The sequence below is a fragment of the Schistocerca cancellata genome, chromosome 1 (assembly GCF_023864275.1).
Source record: "Schistocerca cancellata isolate TAMUIC-IGC-003103 chromosome 1, iqSchCanc2.1, whole genome shotgun sequence".
Taxonomy (NCBI): Eukaryota; Metazoa; Arthropoda; class Insecta; order Orthoptera; family Acrididae; genus Schistocerca; species Schistocerca cancellata.
Window position 1 is genome coordinate 597,395,816 of NC_064626.1, and position 18,598 is coordinate 597,414,413.

At 37.5% G+C, this 18,598-nt stretch overlaps 1 protein-coding gene across 2 annotated transcripts in view; it reads left to right on the forward strand.

The window, feature by feature from the left end:
- The window catches only part of LOC126161919 (uncharacterized protein KIAA0825 homolog), a 170,650-nt gene that overhangs the window by 66,310 nt on the left and 85,742 nt on the right, over window positions 1-18,598 (forward strand). For both annotated transcript variants that reach the window (XM_049918092.1, XM_049918100.1), the window contains exons 3-4: window positions 2,422-2,528; window positions 3,208-3,423. In XM_049918092.1, the coding sequence (XP_049774049.1) occupies window positions 2,422-2,528; window positions 3,208-3,423 (323 nt within the window). The remainder of the gene's footprint in view (window positions 1-2,421; window positions 2,529-3,207; window positions 3,424-18,598) is intronic.

Consider the following 18,598-nt stretch of genomic DNA (forward strand, 5'->3'; position numbering starts at 1 on the left):
GCCGATACCCCAGGAGCAACAGTGTCCCTAATTTGCTGGGAAGTGGCGGTGCAGTCCCCTACGGCACTGCGTAGGATCCTACGGTCTTGGCGTGCATCCGTGCGTCGCTGCGGTCCGGTCCCAGGTCGACGGGCACGTGCACCTTCCGCCGACCACTGGCGACAACATCGATGTACTGTGGAGACCTCACGCCCCACGTGTTGAGCAATTCGGCGGTACGTCCACCCGGCCTCCCGCATGCCCACTATACGCCCTCGCTCAAAGTCCGTCAACTGCACATACGGTTCACGTCCACACTGTCGCGGCATGCTACCAGTGTTAAAGACTGCGATGGAGCTCCGTATGCCACGGCAAACTGGCTGACACTGACGGCGGCGGTGCACAAATGCTGCGCAGCTAGCGCCATTCGACGGCCAACACCGCGGTTCCTGGTGTGTCCGCTGTGCCGTGCGTGTGATCATTGCTTGTACAGCCCTCTCGCAGTGTCCGGAGCAAGTATGGTGGGTCTGACACACCGGTGTCAATGTGTTCTTTTTTCCATTTCCAGGAGTGTATTATTGAGACAAATGTACACAAAACAATTTCGTAAATACATTGTGCATTATGTTAATTTTCACTGATGGATATACATGTATTCCCCATCACACTATTTTCTGTGCTCCATTTGTATGTTTAAAAGTACATTTAGATCTGTTTTTAATTGATAGATTAATTGCTTCCCAACATCCTGAATGTTATATTGAAAATTTTTATTGATTATTATAGAAAACACTTTTTTGTTGTTGTAGCTGTTGTGGTCTTCAGTCCAGATACTGGTTTGATGCAGCTCACCATGCTACTCTATGCCATGCAAGCTTCTTCATCTCCAAGTTGCACCTGACATCCTTCCGAATCTGCTTAGTGTATTCATTTCTTGGTCTCCCCCTATGTTTTTTACTCTCCATGCTGCCCTCAAATACTAAATTGGTGATCCCTTGATGCCTCAGAAAATGTCCTACCAACCGATACCTTCTTCTAGTCAAGTTGTGCCACAGATTCCGAAATGTATGACCTGCAGGAAGATCAGTTATTCCACTGTCCCAGCTGCTTGGCTGCTTGACAATATACATATATGAAGTCACATCACATACAATGTTGCTTATTGCTTGACAAAGAATACTTCAGATACTGGTTGAGTCACAGGTAGCAACTACTAAGACTGCATGTCAACAATGTTGCCTTCACCAGAGGGCAACTAATGCTGTTCATGGGTTCACTAAAAGTAATGACCAATGACCTTTAGATGCCACCTTCTAGTGATATCTACTAGATGGTATCACTGTCCTCTGAGGACATCATAGTTTATATCCTGCACAACAAGGTTCAACAGGCATCAGCTGCAATTCATTAGCAAACTTACACTTGGTGTTGTCCTCCAGCTGACTGTCAAAGTGCTAAGCTATTGTACATACTGGTTAAGACAGAGAAGTGTGATCACTTTCTTCTGTTATTCAGACATTAGTAATGAAATAACCTATAAATCAGTTCACTTCTACACTTCCTGCTTTCATTGAAGTTACTCCTAGTGGAAATGTTACTGTTAAATTCAAAGCACATTGTTTAATACCAGCAGACAACTCTAAGCAATCATGTCTGTCATAACTTTTCCCTCATAATATATAACTGAATGTTTGGTAGACAGTTATATCTTTTATCTTCTTCTTTTACTTTATTAGAACATTTGGCTTCCTTGAAATCAGACAACTTTCTTATGGTTATTGTTGTGTTGTAGATATCTGCACTCATCCAGTTTCCAAGCATATATTTTACTTTCTAACCATCACACTCATCAGTTAAATACTAATAAGTAGGATTACTGGAATATCACTGAAAATGTTTATTATGTCAGAACAGGACTTGACTACAGTTCCCTGCCTTTCACAAAAAGCATTCTTCCAGTCAGCTAGATGTGTCTTGCAGTCCAACTCACAACTTGGGCTTGATATTATCTTTTTTCTTCAATTGCAAAACTCACAGAGGCTCCCCCAAAGGACTAACATGTTTGCAAGGAATTTGGCAGAGCAGTTTGGAGAACATCACAAACTGTTAAGTGCCAGTGAGCTTTGAAAGGGACTTTACAAAGAAATTTTGTACTTTATGAGAAATCTGGACAGTGAACATTGGAAGCAATGAGCAAATGTTTCTTAGATGTATTAGATACAGATCTCAGGTACACTTTTGAGGGGTATTTTGTTTGGATGAAAAAATTTTGAGTAAAATACTATTATTCAAGTTGATTAAATTATGTGTTAGCTTCTAGCTTGCATTTTTTCTGTGATTCGTAACCTCCTTTAGAGAGTCAAAACTCTTACTTATCCCCACCTGCTATTAATTGAGCAAAAGACATATTTTACAGTTACCTACATTCTTTCAAATTTTCAGGAACAAAGGAAAGCTTGTGGAATACTGTTCCCCCTAAGACAGCTCAGAGGGTTCTGGCTGGTATGGTGAATGAATCTTTATCTATTCTTACAGTTCGATATACACAGGTATTGTTAATAAATGTATGTGTATGATAGTTATAGTGATTAAATATATACATCTTATATATTCTACTGATATTTTATTGACTATTACTAAAGTAAATGGTAATATTATGTTTGTGGTTGTACAGTAAGTAATAGTACTCTTGTTTATTATTGACATGGCTTCAGCTTAGCAAAATGTAAATTTAAAACCTAATTGCATTCCCGCACCTCTACCAAGATGTCCACTTACAACAGCATCCAAAGTTTATACTTCAAATTTGGCATGTGCGATATTTATTTATTTATATGTCATTCTATGTGATAATTGCCACACAATCATGGAACATCTCTTTACAGTAAGAGAATATTAATTAAATGTATTTCATGATAACTGTAGGATGTCAGCATATGTGTGGTATTTACATTGGAAGTGATGTCATGTCATTAATAACATTATTATTATTTCTATTTTTCTCAGATCCAGTATTATTATTATTATTATTATTATTATTATTATTATTATTATTATTATTAATAAAAGGTATTGATTTCCAGTAATGATCACTGAAAGTAAAGAATTCTAACTTTTACTTTAGTTTTGTTTAATATGTGAGTACTAATTTTATTAGTTTCTAATAAAATAATTGTTTTATTTTCATAAACTTGCTGTGATACCAAAAGAAATAATGTTCTTTCACAGGCAAAAACCAGTTCTGAACGTAGCACACTTTTGATTAATGATGTAAGCAATTTGTTGTTGTGTATTTCAAAGATTCTACCTGCTGTTTGTAATGATGCAAGTGAGCTATTGGCCCACAGCCTTCAGAATAACGTTGTGAAAGACATACATGCAAAATGTCATGAGTTGCTAAAATGTCTCATCATCCGGGGTTGTCCATTGGAAGTCCTTTACAGGGTATGTAGTAATACCACTTCTTGTTTTTGATTTTACTCTTCTGATAGCATGTGATGTGAAAATAAAATGTAAATTGTTCAAGTTCACACAGTCTTTCAGAATCTCTGACTTACAACATAAAGATGTTTTGTAGAAACCTGATAACATATCAGACCATTCTCATTTTTTGGACTATATGTGCTCTGCAAAAAATTGATATCATTTGCTGGATTAACAACACAGGTCTGGTTTAAAAATTTAACTAGAAGAATAATTTGATCATGGATGATAATATAAGTAGCAAACAAAGTTTCTCTGCATTGTAGCAATTATGAAGCCGGGAAATGAACCAATGAATCCTGAATTCTTCTGACCAGTTTGCCTTCTTTGACAGTTGTATAAAATCTTGGGCAGATTGATCTTCAATTGCATCTCACATGTTGAAAGAAACGTGGACTCAGGTTTCTGTCCAGGAAAATCATGCTGTGATCAAATCCTTAATAGGGAATGGATGTGAATGAGGAGCAGTTACAGAAATGCCACTCATAGTCCTGTCAACAGTGTATAACACTATTAACCACAAGAAGTTGATTAGAACAGTATAATCAGTCACAAAAGTCTGCTGTTTGATACAATGTAATCAGTGTTTGCTGCAAAACAGGAGGGCTTTTGTCACCCTGTATAATAAAAAAAAACCAGTGGGGGACCTCAGGGTAGTGTATTGGCACTCCTGATGTACAACATCTACTCTGACAACCAACCAACCAATCCTGGAAGAAGATCATTTATTTATACAGATGACACAGCAACTGCAGCTCAAGACAAGATCTTTGAGGAAGTGAAGATGAAGCTGACAGCAGCCATGGAGATCTTGACAAGTATTATGATGGTAACAACCTAAAGCCAAATCCCAGAAACATGTAGATCTGTGCCTTTCATCTGAGAAACCAAGAAGCCAGGTGGATGTTAAATATTACCTAGAGAGGGCAACAACTATCCCACTATGATACTCTAAAATATCTGGGAATAAAGTTAGATTGTAGACTCACATTCAAATGTCATTGCCAACACACAAAACTAAAAGCATCTGCCTGGAACATCATCATACGTAGGTTTACTGGCATGACACGAGGCTCACGGCCTGCCCTGGCAATATGCCTCTTTGCAGCAGAATATGCAGCACCAGTTTGGTGAAACTCCACATATGCAAACAGGAGAATATGGCATTAAACAAGACTGGACACATTGTGACTGGCTGCCTAGAACCAACTCCTATAACCAAAATTTATCAAACTATGAGTATAGCACCACATGACATCTGCAGAAGAACAGCTGCAGAAACAGAGAAAGAAAGCAATAAATCGATCCCATACACTCTCTTCTTTGGACATAAACCACAAAACCCACGCTGAGGTCAAGAAGGAGCTTCATGCAGACATCACTAGCAATTCCATCACAACATGTAACTCACCAAACAGAGCTATGGCAAAATTCATTAACCAAAAGGGTTAGGGAGAAGATTGCAGGGGACCATGCCATAAGATTCCATCTGCTGTACATGACATGTAAGACACTAAAATGATTGAGGACAGGAGTGTCATGATGCAATATGAACCTTAGGAAGCGTTTCTTCATGAATAAAGATGAGTCCTATGAGTGTGGTGACCTGTAGAATCCACATCTGCTCTATAGGCCCAAAATGGGCACCACACAATAGCTATATCTAGCAAGTGTTAAGGTTATTAAGACAGTGGAATTCTGGAGCTGATGGCCCATCTATAAGAAAATCAGCGATATCTTGCAGAATTTTGTTATTATTTTTATTATTTTGTGTTATTGAATTGTATTTTTATTATTTTATATTGTCCAAGTCCTGAACACAAAATAAAAATTTGAGGGTTGTAACTTAAATAGCCGCAACTATTTGTGTACAACTGATACAAGAGTTACATGTTTGTGTTGACAAATATAAAGCAAGACTTGTCATCAAGGGATTTAATCAACGCTACAGTGTAGACTACAGAGGGACCTTTGGTCCAGTAGCTAAGTTGAGCACAATTCGTTCAATGTTAAATGTTGCTGCAGCTTAAAAGATGCATCTAATACAGTTTGATGTGTCTACAGCATTCTTGTATGGAGAACTAGAAGAAATAATATTCATGCAACAGCCAGAAGGGTATAATGATGGCACAGAGTGAGTTTGCAAATTAATGCAAAGTTTGTATGGACTTAAGCAAGCCCCAAGATGTTGGAGTAAACGGTTTGGAGCATTTATCATGTCAGCAGGTTTCAAGGCAAGTGATCCAGATCCTTGTTTACATATCAGAGAAGAAGGTGGCAAGAAACTGTTAGTTGCTCTTTATGTAGACGATGGGTTAGTTGTGGCAAATGATCAGCTGGATGCCAGAAAGTTTTTTGATGAGTTGAAGGCTGAATTTAAGATCACTGTGAAACAAGCATCATATTTCCTTGGACTTGAGATAAAACGCTTTGATGATGGTGCAACCAAGAAAAGTCAACAAGCCTATGCAAAGAAGATTCTGGAGCGTTTCAGTTTTCAAGAGTGTAAACCTGTCTCAATACCAATTGTAAAGGAACCAGATACATTACAGGTAGAAGGAAAGAATGCAGAGAAGTGTAACTTTTCCTAATGGCAAGCTGTTGGAGCACTGATGTACCTGATGCTTGGAACGAGACCTGACCTGGCTTATAGTGTGAGCTCCCTGTCTCGAACTCTTGACACGGCATCAACAGAAGATGTAGTGCGACTAAAGCGAGTACTCCGGTATGTAGCAGGTACATGTGATCTATGCATAATCTGTCATCCAAATTTGTGCAGTGGCATATTAGATTGCTACAGCGATGCAGACTTTGGAGGGTGCAACAAAACTGGACAGTCAACATCTGGTGTACTTATTACACATGCAGGTGGAGCTATCTCCTGGCTCAGCCAAAGACAGGCAGTGACTGCAACATCTACAACAGAAGCAGAGCTGGTAGCTGTAACAGAAGCTGTGAAGGAGATAATCTATCTGTGTAGACTTTTTAGAGGAATGAGAAAGCTGAATGAAGTTCCAGTCCTTAAGGTTGACAATCAGGCAACAGTGAAACTAGCACAAAACCGTGAGTTCCATCATTGCACTAAGCATATAAAAATAAAGTATTTCTTCATCCGAGAAAAGGTATTGAAAGGAGAGTTAGGCATTCAACATATTTCAACTGAGGACCAGTTAGCAAATATACTGACGAAGCCGCAGTCAAAACCAAGACTGTTAGATTTATGTCATAAGATGGGTCTTTCATGTTGATGTGTTCCCTTTTTTTTCTTAATTAAATAAGGAAAAGTGTTACAGTTATATGTGTTTGTATTTAATTAAGTGGCAGACAGAAGTTGGTATCACTTCTGCTTTAGAGTCTTTGGAGAGACAAGTACTAGAAACTAGGTCTTTGACGATGTGTGTTTTTGTGTGGCTGTACAATGTGAAATAAACGTAATGTTCAGTGAAGTAGACAGATTCTTTTTAAACCTAAAACAAGTAAAAGTAACAGTTTGCACCTGTTACTGTCCTTCAAAGTAGTCACCAGTGCTGTGTAGAACTCTTTGCCAGCGATGTGGAAGGTGTAGTATACCATTAGCAGAGCCTGTTCTGTTGATGGTGCGAATAGAACTGTCCACTGCCTGTCAAATCTCTGGAAAACTTCTGACGCGAATGCCACGAAGTGATTCCTTCATCTTCAGAATCAAACCAAAGTCACAAGGACTTAAGTCTGGGGAGTATGGTGGATGGTACAGTACTTCCCAGTCCCGTCGACTGAACAGAGCAGCCACAGCTTGCCCTGTACGTGCCCCACTCATTGTCATGCAAAATGATGGGTGGGCTGCGCAGAAAGTGTCACCGCTTCTTTTGCAAAGCTGGTCACAGGTGATGCTCCAAAAATGAACAGTAATACTGTGCATTGACGGTCTGCTATTGAGGAACATAATGCGTTAGGATAACACCATCACAGTCATACACAAGAATCACCATAACGTTAGACTGCTTCATTTACACCATCAACAGAACAGTCTCTGCTAATGGAATACTGTGCCTTCCACATCACTGGCAATGGGTTCTATACAATGCTGGTGACTTCTCTGAAGGATAAAAAAATGGTTAAAATCGCTCTGAGCACTATGGGACTTAACTTCTAAGGTCATCAGTCCCCTAGAACTTAGAACTACTTAAACCTAACTAACCTAAGGACATCACACACATCCATGCCCGAGGCAGGATTTGAACCTGCGACCATAGCGGTTGCGCGGTTCCAGACTGTAGCGCCTAGAACCGCTCGGCCACCCTGGCCGGCAGGCACCTCTGAAGGACAGTAACAGGTGCAAACATGTAACCTTTTTGTGTCGGTTGTGAGTAATAAATAAAGTTATTTAATTAATTGTGTTGCATAAATGAAGGAAATCTTACACGAGACAAGTCAAGATATACGTTAATTACGAGTTCTATCCACAAAGTACATTATGTTTTGAATTAAAAATAAATAGAGTACTGGAAAATTTTTTTATTACATACAGTTGAAAGCCACACTTAAATACTACTTTTCTACATAGTTGCCATTTGAATTAAGGCACTTATTGTAGCGATGGACGAGCTTGGAAATTCCTTCGGCGTAAAATTCGGCCGCCTGCGCCTTCAACCACGTGGTTACCTCTTCTTTTGGGACAGAAAAGGTGTGATTTTTGTGGATTTCCTGGAAAGAGGCACTACAATAAGCTCTCAAAGGTATTGGCAAACCCTGCACAACCTCAGAAGAGCAATACAAAACAAGCGCAGGGGAAAGTTAGGCTCAAAGATCTTGCTGATTCACGACAATGCCTGGGCCCACACGGCAAATGCCACTCGTGAAGTTCTCGAATCTTTGAAGTGGGAGTTGTTTCCTCATCCGCCGTACAGTCCCAACCTGGCACCGAGCGACTTCCACTTATTCCCAACAATGAAGAAGTGGTTGGCTATGCAGCGTTTTGATGACGACACACAGCTTCAAGAAGAGGTAACCACGTGGTTGAAGGCGCAGGCGGCCGAATTTTACGCCGAAGGAATTTCCAAGCTCGTCCATCACTATGATAAGTGCCTTAATTTAAATGGCAACTATGTAGAAAAGTAGTATTTAAGTGTGGCTTTCATCTGTATATAATAAAAAAAAATTCCAATACTTTATTTATTGTTAATTCCAAAACGTAATGTACTTTGTGGATAGCCCTCATACATCAAGCAGCTATTACAAACTACATTAATGACTAACTGTTGTTAAACAGCTTCAAACTACAGATGCTTACTCAAGCTAACTTTAATGTGCTTAATTTAATGGCTAGGCTGAGACTAAATAAAATGCTACTTCTTGTCACATTAGACATCTGCTGCTTATAACATAAGCAATGGAAGCAAGAGGCATCCAACAACATTATTTGTCATTATTGACTTGTGTTTAAAGAGAGTTTATTTGTTTATTTAACCTACTAGTACTACTACTACTACTACTAATAATAATAGTAATAATAATAATAATGCTGACATTAGGTTGTTTTCATGTAGCCAAGATAGCTGTTCATAACACAGAACAATATAGTGAAAATTTGTATTGTCACAGATATACAGAGGCATCCATTACCAGTACAAAATATGGTGAGCTTTCCTCACAAGCACCTTGCACGACAACTTGGCTATAATCAACAATTAAAAGTATAATATTCATATAATTTTCACTTTCCTGATCCAAAGGGAAGAACATTTTATAGTTTTGTAAAGTATATAGAAATGTTGAAGCATTCTTGAAAATTGTATCTGAGTGTTTAGATAAGTTTATTTTCTGTATTATTCCTTCTAGACTTTTTGGGAGGGAAAACATTTTCATATTTTCCATTTAGAATTGGAGATAAGGATTGTGTAATAACTGGTAAGGGCAATGTGGGTTTTGAATAGACTGAGCTTTAACTCTTTATGCTATGCCCATTTTGATAATGGATGTGGGTCAGCATTGACATTTTTGGTGATGTCTTCAAGTAGAATGAGTTTGCTCTTAATATAACTGGAGGTCATCAGCATATGTTCACTATTCTTGTAAAAATAGATCCACATGTACTACTATTAGTACTACTACTACCACCACCACCACCACCACCACCACCACCACCACCACTACCACTACCACCACCATCACCATCACCACTGCCACTACAACATATGTGGTATTTACTTTGGGAAATATGACTTGCAGTCAGAAGAGTGTCAGAGATAATACCAACTCCTCAAGAGCATTCAATACTATCTGTCTTCCTGGGTGTTTTGAGCTTACAGAAATGACCCATTGTTGGTGAGAACTCACAAAGAGTGAAACCACTGAACTGAACTTTGAGAAAAATTCAGGCTTCCCAATTTGCCAAGTAAAATGTCAGAATCAACAGTATTAGAAACATTGTGTAGTAGGTACTTATAGATTTTATTAGAAACAATTTAGTTGATGTGCTGCTGTCATTCACACCATAAACAGGAGAAGAAGATTCAGCATAATGAACACTGATTTTTTGTATCCTCCATCAGTTGTGAAATGATAATTACCTGGTGTCCAAATGATCACCTGGTATCATAGAGGCACTTGAAGATGGTGTAAAGTAACACCAGAATTGACTGCCTTTCCATTCATGACTAACTTCAAGGTATCAGTTTTATTAAAACAGGTTTGCTGTTATGATATTACTGGAAATGGTAATTGTTGTGAAATGATAATTACATGGTGTCCAAATGATCACCTGGTATCATAGAGGCACTTGAAGATGGTGTAAAGTAACACCATAATTGACTGCCTTTCCATTCATGGCTAACTTCAAGGTATTACTTTTATTAAAACAGGTTTGCTGTTATGATATTACTGGAAATGGTAATTGTTGTGAAATGATAATTACATGGTGTCCAAATGATCACCTGGTATCATAGAGGCACTTGAAGATGGTGTAAAGTAACACCAGAATTGACTGCTTTTCCATTCATGGCTAACTTCAAGGTATTACTTTTATTAAAACAGGTTTGCTGTTATGATGTTACCGGAAGCATGACTGGTATTTGTGAAGTAGGTTATTCATAGTTAAATAGTCAGTAAACCATTTGTAGACTACATATTGGACAGTCCTGGCAGAATACAAATTGGATAGTGGTAGTAGGGTGTTTAATTCAATTTTTATGTCAGGAAACTAAGTTTCATGTTGTGTTACACACTGTACTGTCATGATGCCTTTCTTTCTCATTCAGTTGTTGAATGATTATTCACACAGCTCATGTACAATAGTGTTATATGCAAGATCACTGTATAACCAATTTCTATAGTTCTTAATACTTGTAGTGAATATCAATGTTTATGATGTCATATCTCCTGAACTGTCTGCTGTACAATGATATAATTATGCAGATGTGTTCATTGATATATATGGATACTGTTTGCAAACAGTGTTGTGAATTGGTCGTACAGAACTTATAAATTAAAATGTCGCACCTGATGCTGTTTTACTGCACAAACAGAAGAAATTTGCTAGATGATAATCTTTTTTCCTTTCATCATTTTGTGGAAAGTGTTAGCAAGAAAAAATTATGTAAAGATTTGAAATTATGTGTACGGTTTGTTGGAACTTGCTGAGTACTCTTATTCTCAAATACAAGATGAATAAAGTCTGGATATTTGCATGTCATCAGTTACGCTCCTTCAAGACAAATACACAGTTTCTAGCTTTAATACTTGTCTTAGTATGTTAAACTTTCAACATAACATTATACCTCTTAATGAGTAGAATATGACAGTCCAATAAAAATATACAACATTGATTGGTTGCTAATAACAGGTCTTGTGTGTTCCATAGAAGTGTTCTATTGAATCTGAATTCTTTATTATGTGTTTCAGACGTTGGCCCATCATCAAACAATCTGTTATCAAATATATACATCATGAGCACAGAAGTAGTTCATGACCTACACAGTAACGCAAAATAACTGGCAGCCAAATTTACAGAATACATAATGGTGTACATAATAAAGAAAATTGTATAAGCAATGCCATATAGTGCACAAGACTTCACAGAGGAAACAGTCATGTGCAATTGTTGAACAAGAAAACTATAGTGAACAAATCATGCTAACCAGAGTGAAGTAACCTAAAACCCTGCCAGATGCTATGCCAAACTTAGTGCTCCAAAGGTTGTCAAATACAAGAAAAATTACAGAAAATAACAAAAAGGCCACAGTTAGCCACGTGCAACAATGAATACCATCAAAATTCACAGCATCAATGTGTACAAACCATATAGTACAGAAAAACACAATAAAATACATATGTATTAAAAGGCAGTAATAAATCATAGCATGTCTTATACATACTACATGATTTAAACTAGTCAGTGATGTAAGGTATGAAGGGAAGAGGCTATTTTACATTTCTTATTTTTTATTTTGACACAAGTACATGAATTCAAATTTGAAGTCGTATAATCAAACCATAGGAATAAATCGTAAAACCATTAGTAAAAAAGCTGCTGAATGCTGCTACACAATGGCATGCTGCAACCAGGACAGCATAGACGAAGTCCTCACACTCATTTTTAAGAATGAAAAAGCAAAATATATTTCACATAATAATCAAAACCAATGAAAATACATAGGATCCTTGCATATAAAGTCAGTGTGAACAAAATTTATAGGTCAGCAATTAAAAATTGTTAGCAAACCACCAAATCTTTATTAAAAAACTCCAAAAAACTGTCACAGAAGGTCCATGCTGTGCTCAGGTTGGCTATTTTTGTACATAAGAACTTGAAAAAAAAATCAGCAAAAGAAATTCCAAGTGTTAGGTAACTAGGAAAGCCAGACTCTCATTTTTCACAAAGGGTTGAATGGGCACTCCAAAAGCCAGTAGCCATTCACACAGAAATAAATCAATGAAACAAAAAGAAGCATTATAAATGAGAGTCATGAAGGTTGTGGTCCTAAATGAGGTCATTGAAGTAATACATCATCAAAGATATTAAAAAATCAGTTCCTGTTGCTTGCAATCTGCTCATTACTTACAATGCTAGGATCTAATTTGTGGTGTGCATACACTTCAAGTTCCTGCAGGATATCAAGGTCCCTACCCTTAGGCTCAGTGTGAAGGGTTTTTAAACCTTCATTCTTCTAGGATAAAACATGGCCCTTCACGTTAAATGCCAGCCTAGTGCACTATAATTACTTCTACATACGTGTTCTCCAAACCTTGTTATGAAGTCCCTCCCACTCTGACCCATATAGATCAAGCCTTGTGCTAATAATAATAGGATAATAATACATGTTGCAACCTATCTTTGAACAGAGGTATGTTTGGCTGCAATCCTGTAGGGATTCTGTTGCCCACATTCCCTACACTCTTTTCAGAAAATACATTGACCAGGCCCAACTGCATTACAATGATTGATTGATGTGGTCTTCAGTCCTGAGACTGGTTTGATGCAGCTCTCCATGCTACTCTATCCTGTGCATGCTTCTTCATCTCCCAGTACGTACTGCTTAGATTAGATTAGATTAATACTAGTTCCATGGATCATGAATACGATATTTCGTAATGATGTGGAACGAGTCAAATTTTCCAATACATGACATAATTAAGTTAATTTAACAACATACTTAAGTTAATATAACAACTTTTTCATTTTTTGTGTTTTTTATTTTTATTTTTTATTTCTTTTAATATTTATTTATTTATTTTTAATTTATATCTAAAAATTCTTCTATGGAGTAGAAGGAGTTGTCATTCAGAAATTCTTTTAATTTCTTCTTAAATACTTGTTGGTTATCTGTCAGACTTTTGATACTATTTGGTAAGTGACCAAAGACTTTAGTGCCAGTATAATTCACCCCTTTCTGTGCCAAAGTTAGATTTAATCTTGAATAGTGAAGATCATCCTTTCTCCTAGTATTGTAGTTATGCACACTGCTATTACTTTTGAATTGGGTTTGGTTGTTAATAACACATTTCATAAGAGAGTATATATACTGAGAAGCTACTGTGAATATCCCTAGATCCTTAAATAAATGTCTGCAGGATGATCTTGGGTGAACTCCAGCTATTATTCTGATTACACGCTTTTGTGCAATAAATACTTTATTTCTCAGTGATGAATTACCCCAAAATATGATGCCATATGAAAGCAACGAGTGAAAATAGGCATAGTAAGCTAATTTACTAAGATGTTTATCACCAAAATTTGCAATGACCCTTATTGCATAAGTAGCTGAACTCAAACGTTTCAGCAGATCATCAATGTGTTTCTTCCAATTTAATCTCTCATCAATGGACACACCTAAAAATTTGGAATATTCTACCTTAGCTATATGCTTCTGATTAAGTTCTATATTTATTAATGGCGTCATACCATTCACTGTACGGAACTGTATGTACTGTGTCTTATCAAAATTCAGTGAGAGTCCGTTTACAAGGAACCACTTAGTAATTTTCTGAAAGACAGTATTGACAATTTCATCAGTTAATTCTTGTTTGTCAGGTGTGATTACTATACTTGTATCATCAGCAAAGAGAACTAACTTTGCCTCTTCATGAATATAGAATGGCAAGTCATTAATATATATTAAGAACAACAAAGGACCCAAGACTGACCCTTGTGGAACCCCATTCTTGATAGTTCCCCAGTTTGAGGAATGTGCTGATCTTTGCATATTATGAGAACTACTTATTTCAACTTTCTGCACTCTTCCAGTTAGGTACGAAGTAAACCATTTGTGCACTGTCCCACTCATCCCATAATACCTGAGCTTGTCTAGCAGAATTTCATGATTTACACAATCAAAAGCCTTTGAGAGATCACAAAAAATCCCAATTGGTGGTGTTCGGTTATTCAGATCATTCAAAATTTGATTGGTGAAAGCATATATGGCATTTTCTGTTGAAAAACCTTTCTGGAAGCCAAACTGACATTTTGTTAGTGCTTCATTGTTACAGATATGTGAAGCTACTCTTGAATACATTAATTTCTCAAAAATTTTGGATAAAGCTGTTAGAAGGGAGATTGGACGGTAATTGTTGACATCAGATCTATCCCCCTTTTTATGCAAAGGTATAACAATAGCATATTTCAGTCTGTCAGGGAAAATACCTTGTTCCAGAGAGCTATTACACAGGTGGCTGAGAATCTTACTTATCTGTTGAGAACAAGCTTTTAGTATTTTGCTGGAAATGCCATCAATTCCATGTGAGTTTTTGCTTTTAAGCAAGTTTATTATTTTCCTAATTTCAGAGGGAGAAGTGGGTGAGATTTCAATTGAATCAAATTGCATATGTATGGCCTCTTCCATTAACAGCCTAGCATCTTCTAATGAACACTTGGATCCTACTATATCCACAACATTTATAAAATGATTATTAAAAATATTTTCAACTTCTGACTTTTTGTTCGTAAAGTTTCCATTCAATTTGATGGTAATACTGTCTTCCTGTGCTCTTGGTTGACCTGTTTCTCTTTTAATAATATTCCAAATTGTTTTAATTTTATGATCAGAGTTGCTGATTTCAGACATGATACACATACTTCTGGATTTTTTAATAACTTTTCTTAATATAACACAGTAGTTTTTATAATGTTTGATAGTTTCTGGGTCACTACTCTTTCTTGCTGTCAGATACATTTCCCTTTTCCGGTTACAAGTAATTTTTATACCCTTAGTAAGCCATGGTTTGTTACGAGGTTTCTTACGAGTATATTTAATTATTTTCTTGGGGAAGCAGTTTTCAAATGCATTTACAAAAAGTCATGAAATAAATTATATTTTAAATTGGCATCAGGTTCACGGTACACCTCATCCCAGTCTAACTGCTGTAGGCTTTCCCTGAAATTTGCAATTGTTAAATCGTTGACTGAACGTACTACTTTGGAGGACTGTTTAGTATTGCTGAATGGAGCTATGTCATATATTGTAACTAGCTGTGCACCATGATCAGAAAGACCATTCTCAACAGGCTGAGCATTTATCTGGTTAAACTTATCTTGGTCTATAAAGAAGTTATCTATCAGTGAGCTGCTATCCTTTACCACCCAAGTAGGAAAATCAATAATGGGCGTCAAATTGAAAGAACCGAGTAATACTTCAAGGTCATTTTTCCTATTACCCTCTTTCAGAGAATTTACATTGAAGTCCCCACAAATAATAATTTGCTTCCCCCTGTCTGACAGATAGCACAACAAGGAGTCCAAATTTTTCAGAAATAGATGGAAATTTCCTGATGGGGACCTATATACAGTTACAATTATAAATGTGCCTTTATTTAATTTAAGCTCACAGGCACATGCTTCTATATGTTTCTCTACACAAAACTTTTTTGTTTCTATACTTTTTGCACAATGATAACTTTTGACATATATGGCAACTCCTCCTTTCTCCATATTTTCTCTCATTACATGTGCAGAGAGCTTATATCCACTTACATTTACCTTATCCATATCAGTAACAATGTGATGCTCAGACAGGCATAGTATATCTATTTCATCCTGAGCTTCTAAATCTTCTAAACAAACCAGAAGCTCATCTATTTTATTCTTTAAACTCCCAATATTTTGATGAAATATACTTACATTATTTTTAATTATATTTTTATGAGAACCTTTCCTTATTCTAACTCTCCTGTCTGAGTTTCTCATTGTGCTTAGGCCTAGTTGCTATACCAGTGGTCACATGGTGTTCAGAGAGGCAGATTATGTCAACTGGGTTGGGTGACTTTAATTCATCAATGCAATTACCTAGGACTGAGATACAACTTGGTGGAGATAAAATTTCTGGTGATTGGTGAAAATTTATAATTGACAGCTGTGGTTGGTGATCCAATGTGCTAGAATTGTGCTGTTTAATTTCTTTCCTAAACTGAAGATTTGTTTCAATCCTGACCTCTCGTAGAACTTGACATCTTTCTGTCTTACCTATCCTAAAAAAGGTGCTGCTCCAACACCTGTAACCACTGGTATTTTACCATTCATGGCAGTGCCTCCCCTCCTTAAATTTCCTGCTATTACCCCAGCCAGTTTCCCCTTTCCTTTCCTGTTGAGATGTAGGCCGTGCCTGGTATAGTCCCACCTACTGAGAGAATCAACAGGAACTACACCAATATGAGCCCCCGCACCCGACCCAAGCAGCCGTTCCAACTCCAAATTAACTCTCCCAACAAAAGAGTTCAAATGAGGCTGGTCATGGCGTCTCAGGACAGATACAAATTCAACATTGGTGTGTCTTGATGCCGACGCAATCTTTACCAGGTCACACTCTATACTGTACCCAGGATCTCTGTCGATGCTGTTCCCTGGCCCTCCCACAATAACCACGGTGTCTTCCCTGGTAAATACTTTACAGAGTGAACCTAAATCCTCTGTCACCTGATCCAGACTAGCACTTGGTTTGAAAAAATTTGTGACCTGGTATTCTGGTCCTAATTCCTCCTGCAGAAGTTGGCCTACACCTCTGGCATGAGAACTACCTAACAACAAAACTTTCTTCCTTTTCGATGGCTTTCCTACATTCTTTTTCAATTTGCTATTGAAATTTTGTTGTGTCCTGTCTACACCTACCTCTGCTTGAGGCTCATCAGTTTCTAACTGAAGCAACAGGTCAAACTTATTTTTGACATTCACCACAAAACTGTCAGACTTAGTTCTAGGCCTGTTCCTTCTGCTACCTGTTGCCACTTCCCACCTCTCTTTGCCCTTCTCCCTCCTTAACCTGTCCAGATCTTCCCTAGCCTGATCTAGCTCAGCCTGAAGGGCAGCAATTTTCCCCTCCTGTTCCACTATCTTCCTATCTCTGCCACCTACATCCTTCTGAATCTGCTTAGTGTATTCATCTCTTGGTCTCCCTCTACGACTTTTACCATCCACTCTGCCCTCCAATGCAAAATTTTTGATCCCTTGATGCCTCAGAAAATGTCCTACCAACCGATACCTTCTTCTTCTCAAGTTGTGCCACAAACTCCTCTACTCCCCAATTCTATTGAATACCTCCCCATAAGTTACGTGATCTACCCATTTAATCTTCAGCATTCTTCTGTAGCACCACATTTTGAAAGCTTCTATTCTCTTCTTGCCCAAACTTTTTATCGTCCATGTTTCACTTCCATACATGGCTACACTCCATACAAATACTTTCAGAAATGAATTCCTGACACTTAAATCTATACTCGATGTTAAAAAAATTTCCCTTCTTCAGAAACACTTTCCTTGCCATTGCCAGTCTACATTTTATATCCTCCCTACTTTGACCATCATCAATTATTTTGCTCCCTAAATAGCAAAACTCCTTTACTACTTTAAGTGTCTCATTTCCTAATCTAATTCCCTCAGCATCACCCGACTTAATTCGACTAAATTCCATTATCCTCATTTTGCTTTTGTTGATGTTCATCTTATATCCTCCTTTCAAGACACTGTCCATTCCGTTCAACTGCTCTTCCAAGTCCTTTGCTGTCTCTGACAGAATTACAATGTCATCGGCAAACCTCAAAGTTTTTATTCCTTCTCCATGGATTTTAATACCTATTCCAAATTTTTCTTTTGTTTCCTTTACTGCTTGCTCAATATACAGATTGAATAACATTGGGGACAGGCTACAACCCTGTCTCACTCCCTTCCCAACCAGTGCTTCCCTTTCATGCCCCTCGACTCTTATATCTGCCATCTGGTTTCTGTACAAATTGTAAATAGCATTTCGCTCCCTGTATTTGACCCCTGCCACCTTTAGAATTTGAAAGAGAGTATTCCAGCCAACATTGTAAAAAGCTTTCTCTAAGTCTACAAATGCTAGAAATGTAGGTTTGCCTTTCCTTAATCTTTGTTCTAAGATAAGTCGTAAGGTCAGTATTGCCCTACGTGTCCCGATGTTTCTATGGAATCCAAACTGATCTTCCCTGAGGTCAGCTTCTACCAGTTTTTCCATTCATCTGTAAAGAATTCGCGTTAGTATTTTGCAGCTGTGAATTATTAAACTGATAGTTCGGTGATTTTCACATCTGTCAACACCTGCTTTCTTTGGGATTGGAATTATTATATTCTTCTTGAAGTCTGAGGGTATTTCGCCTGTCTCATAATTCTTGCTCACCAGATGGTAGAGTTTTGTCAGGACTGGCTCTCCCAAGGCTG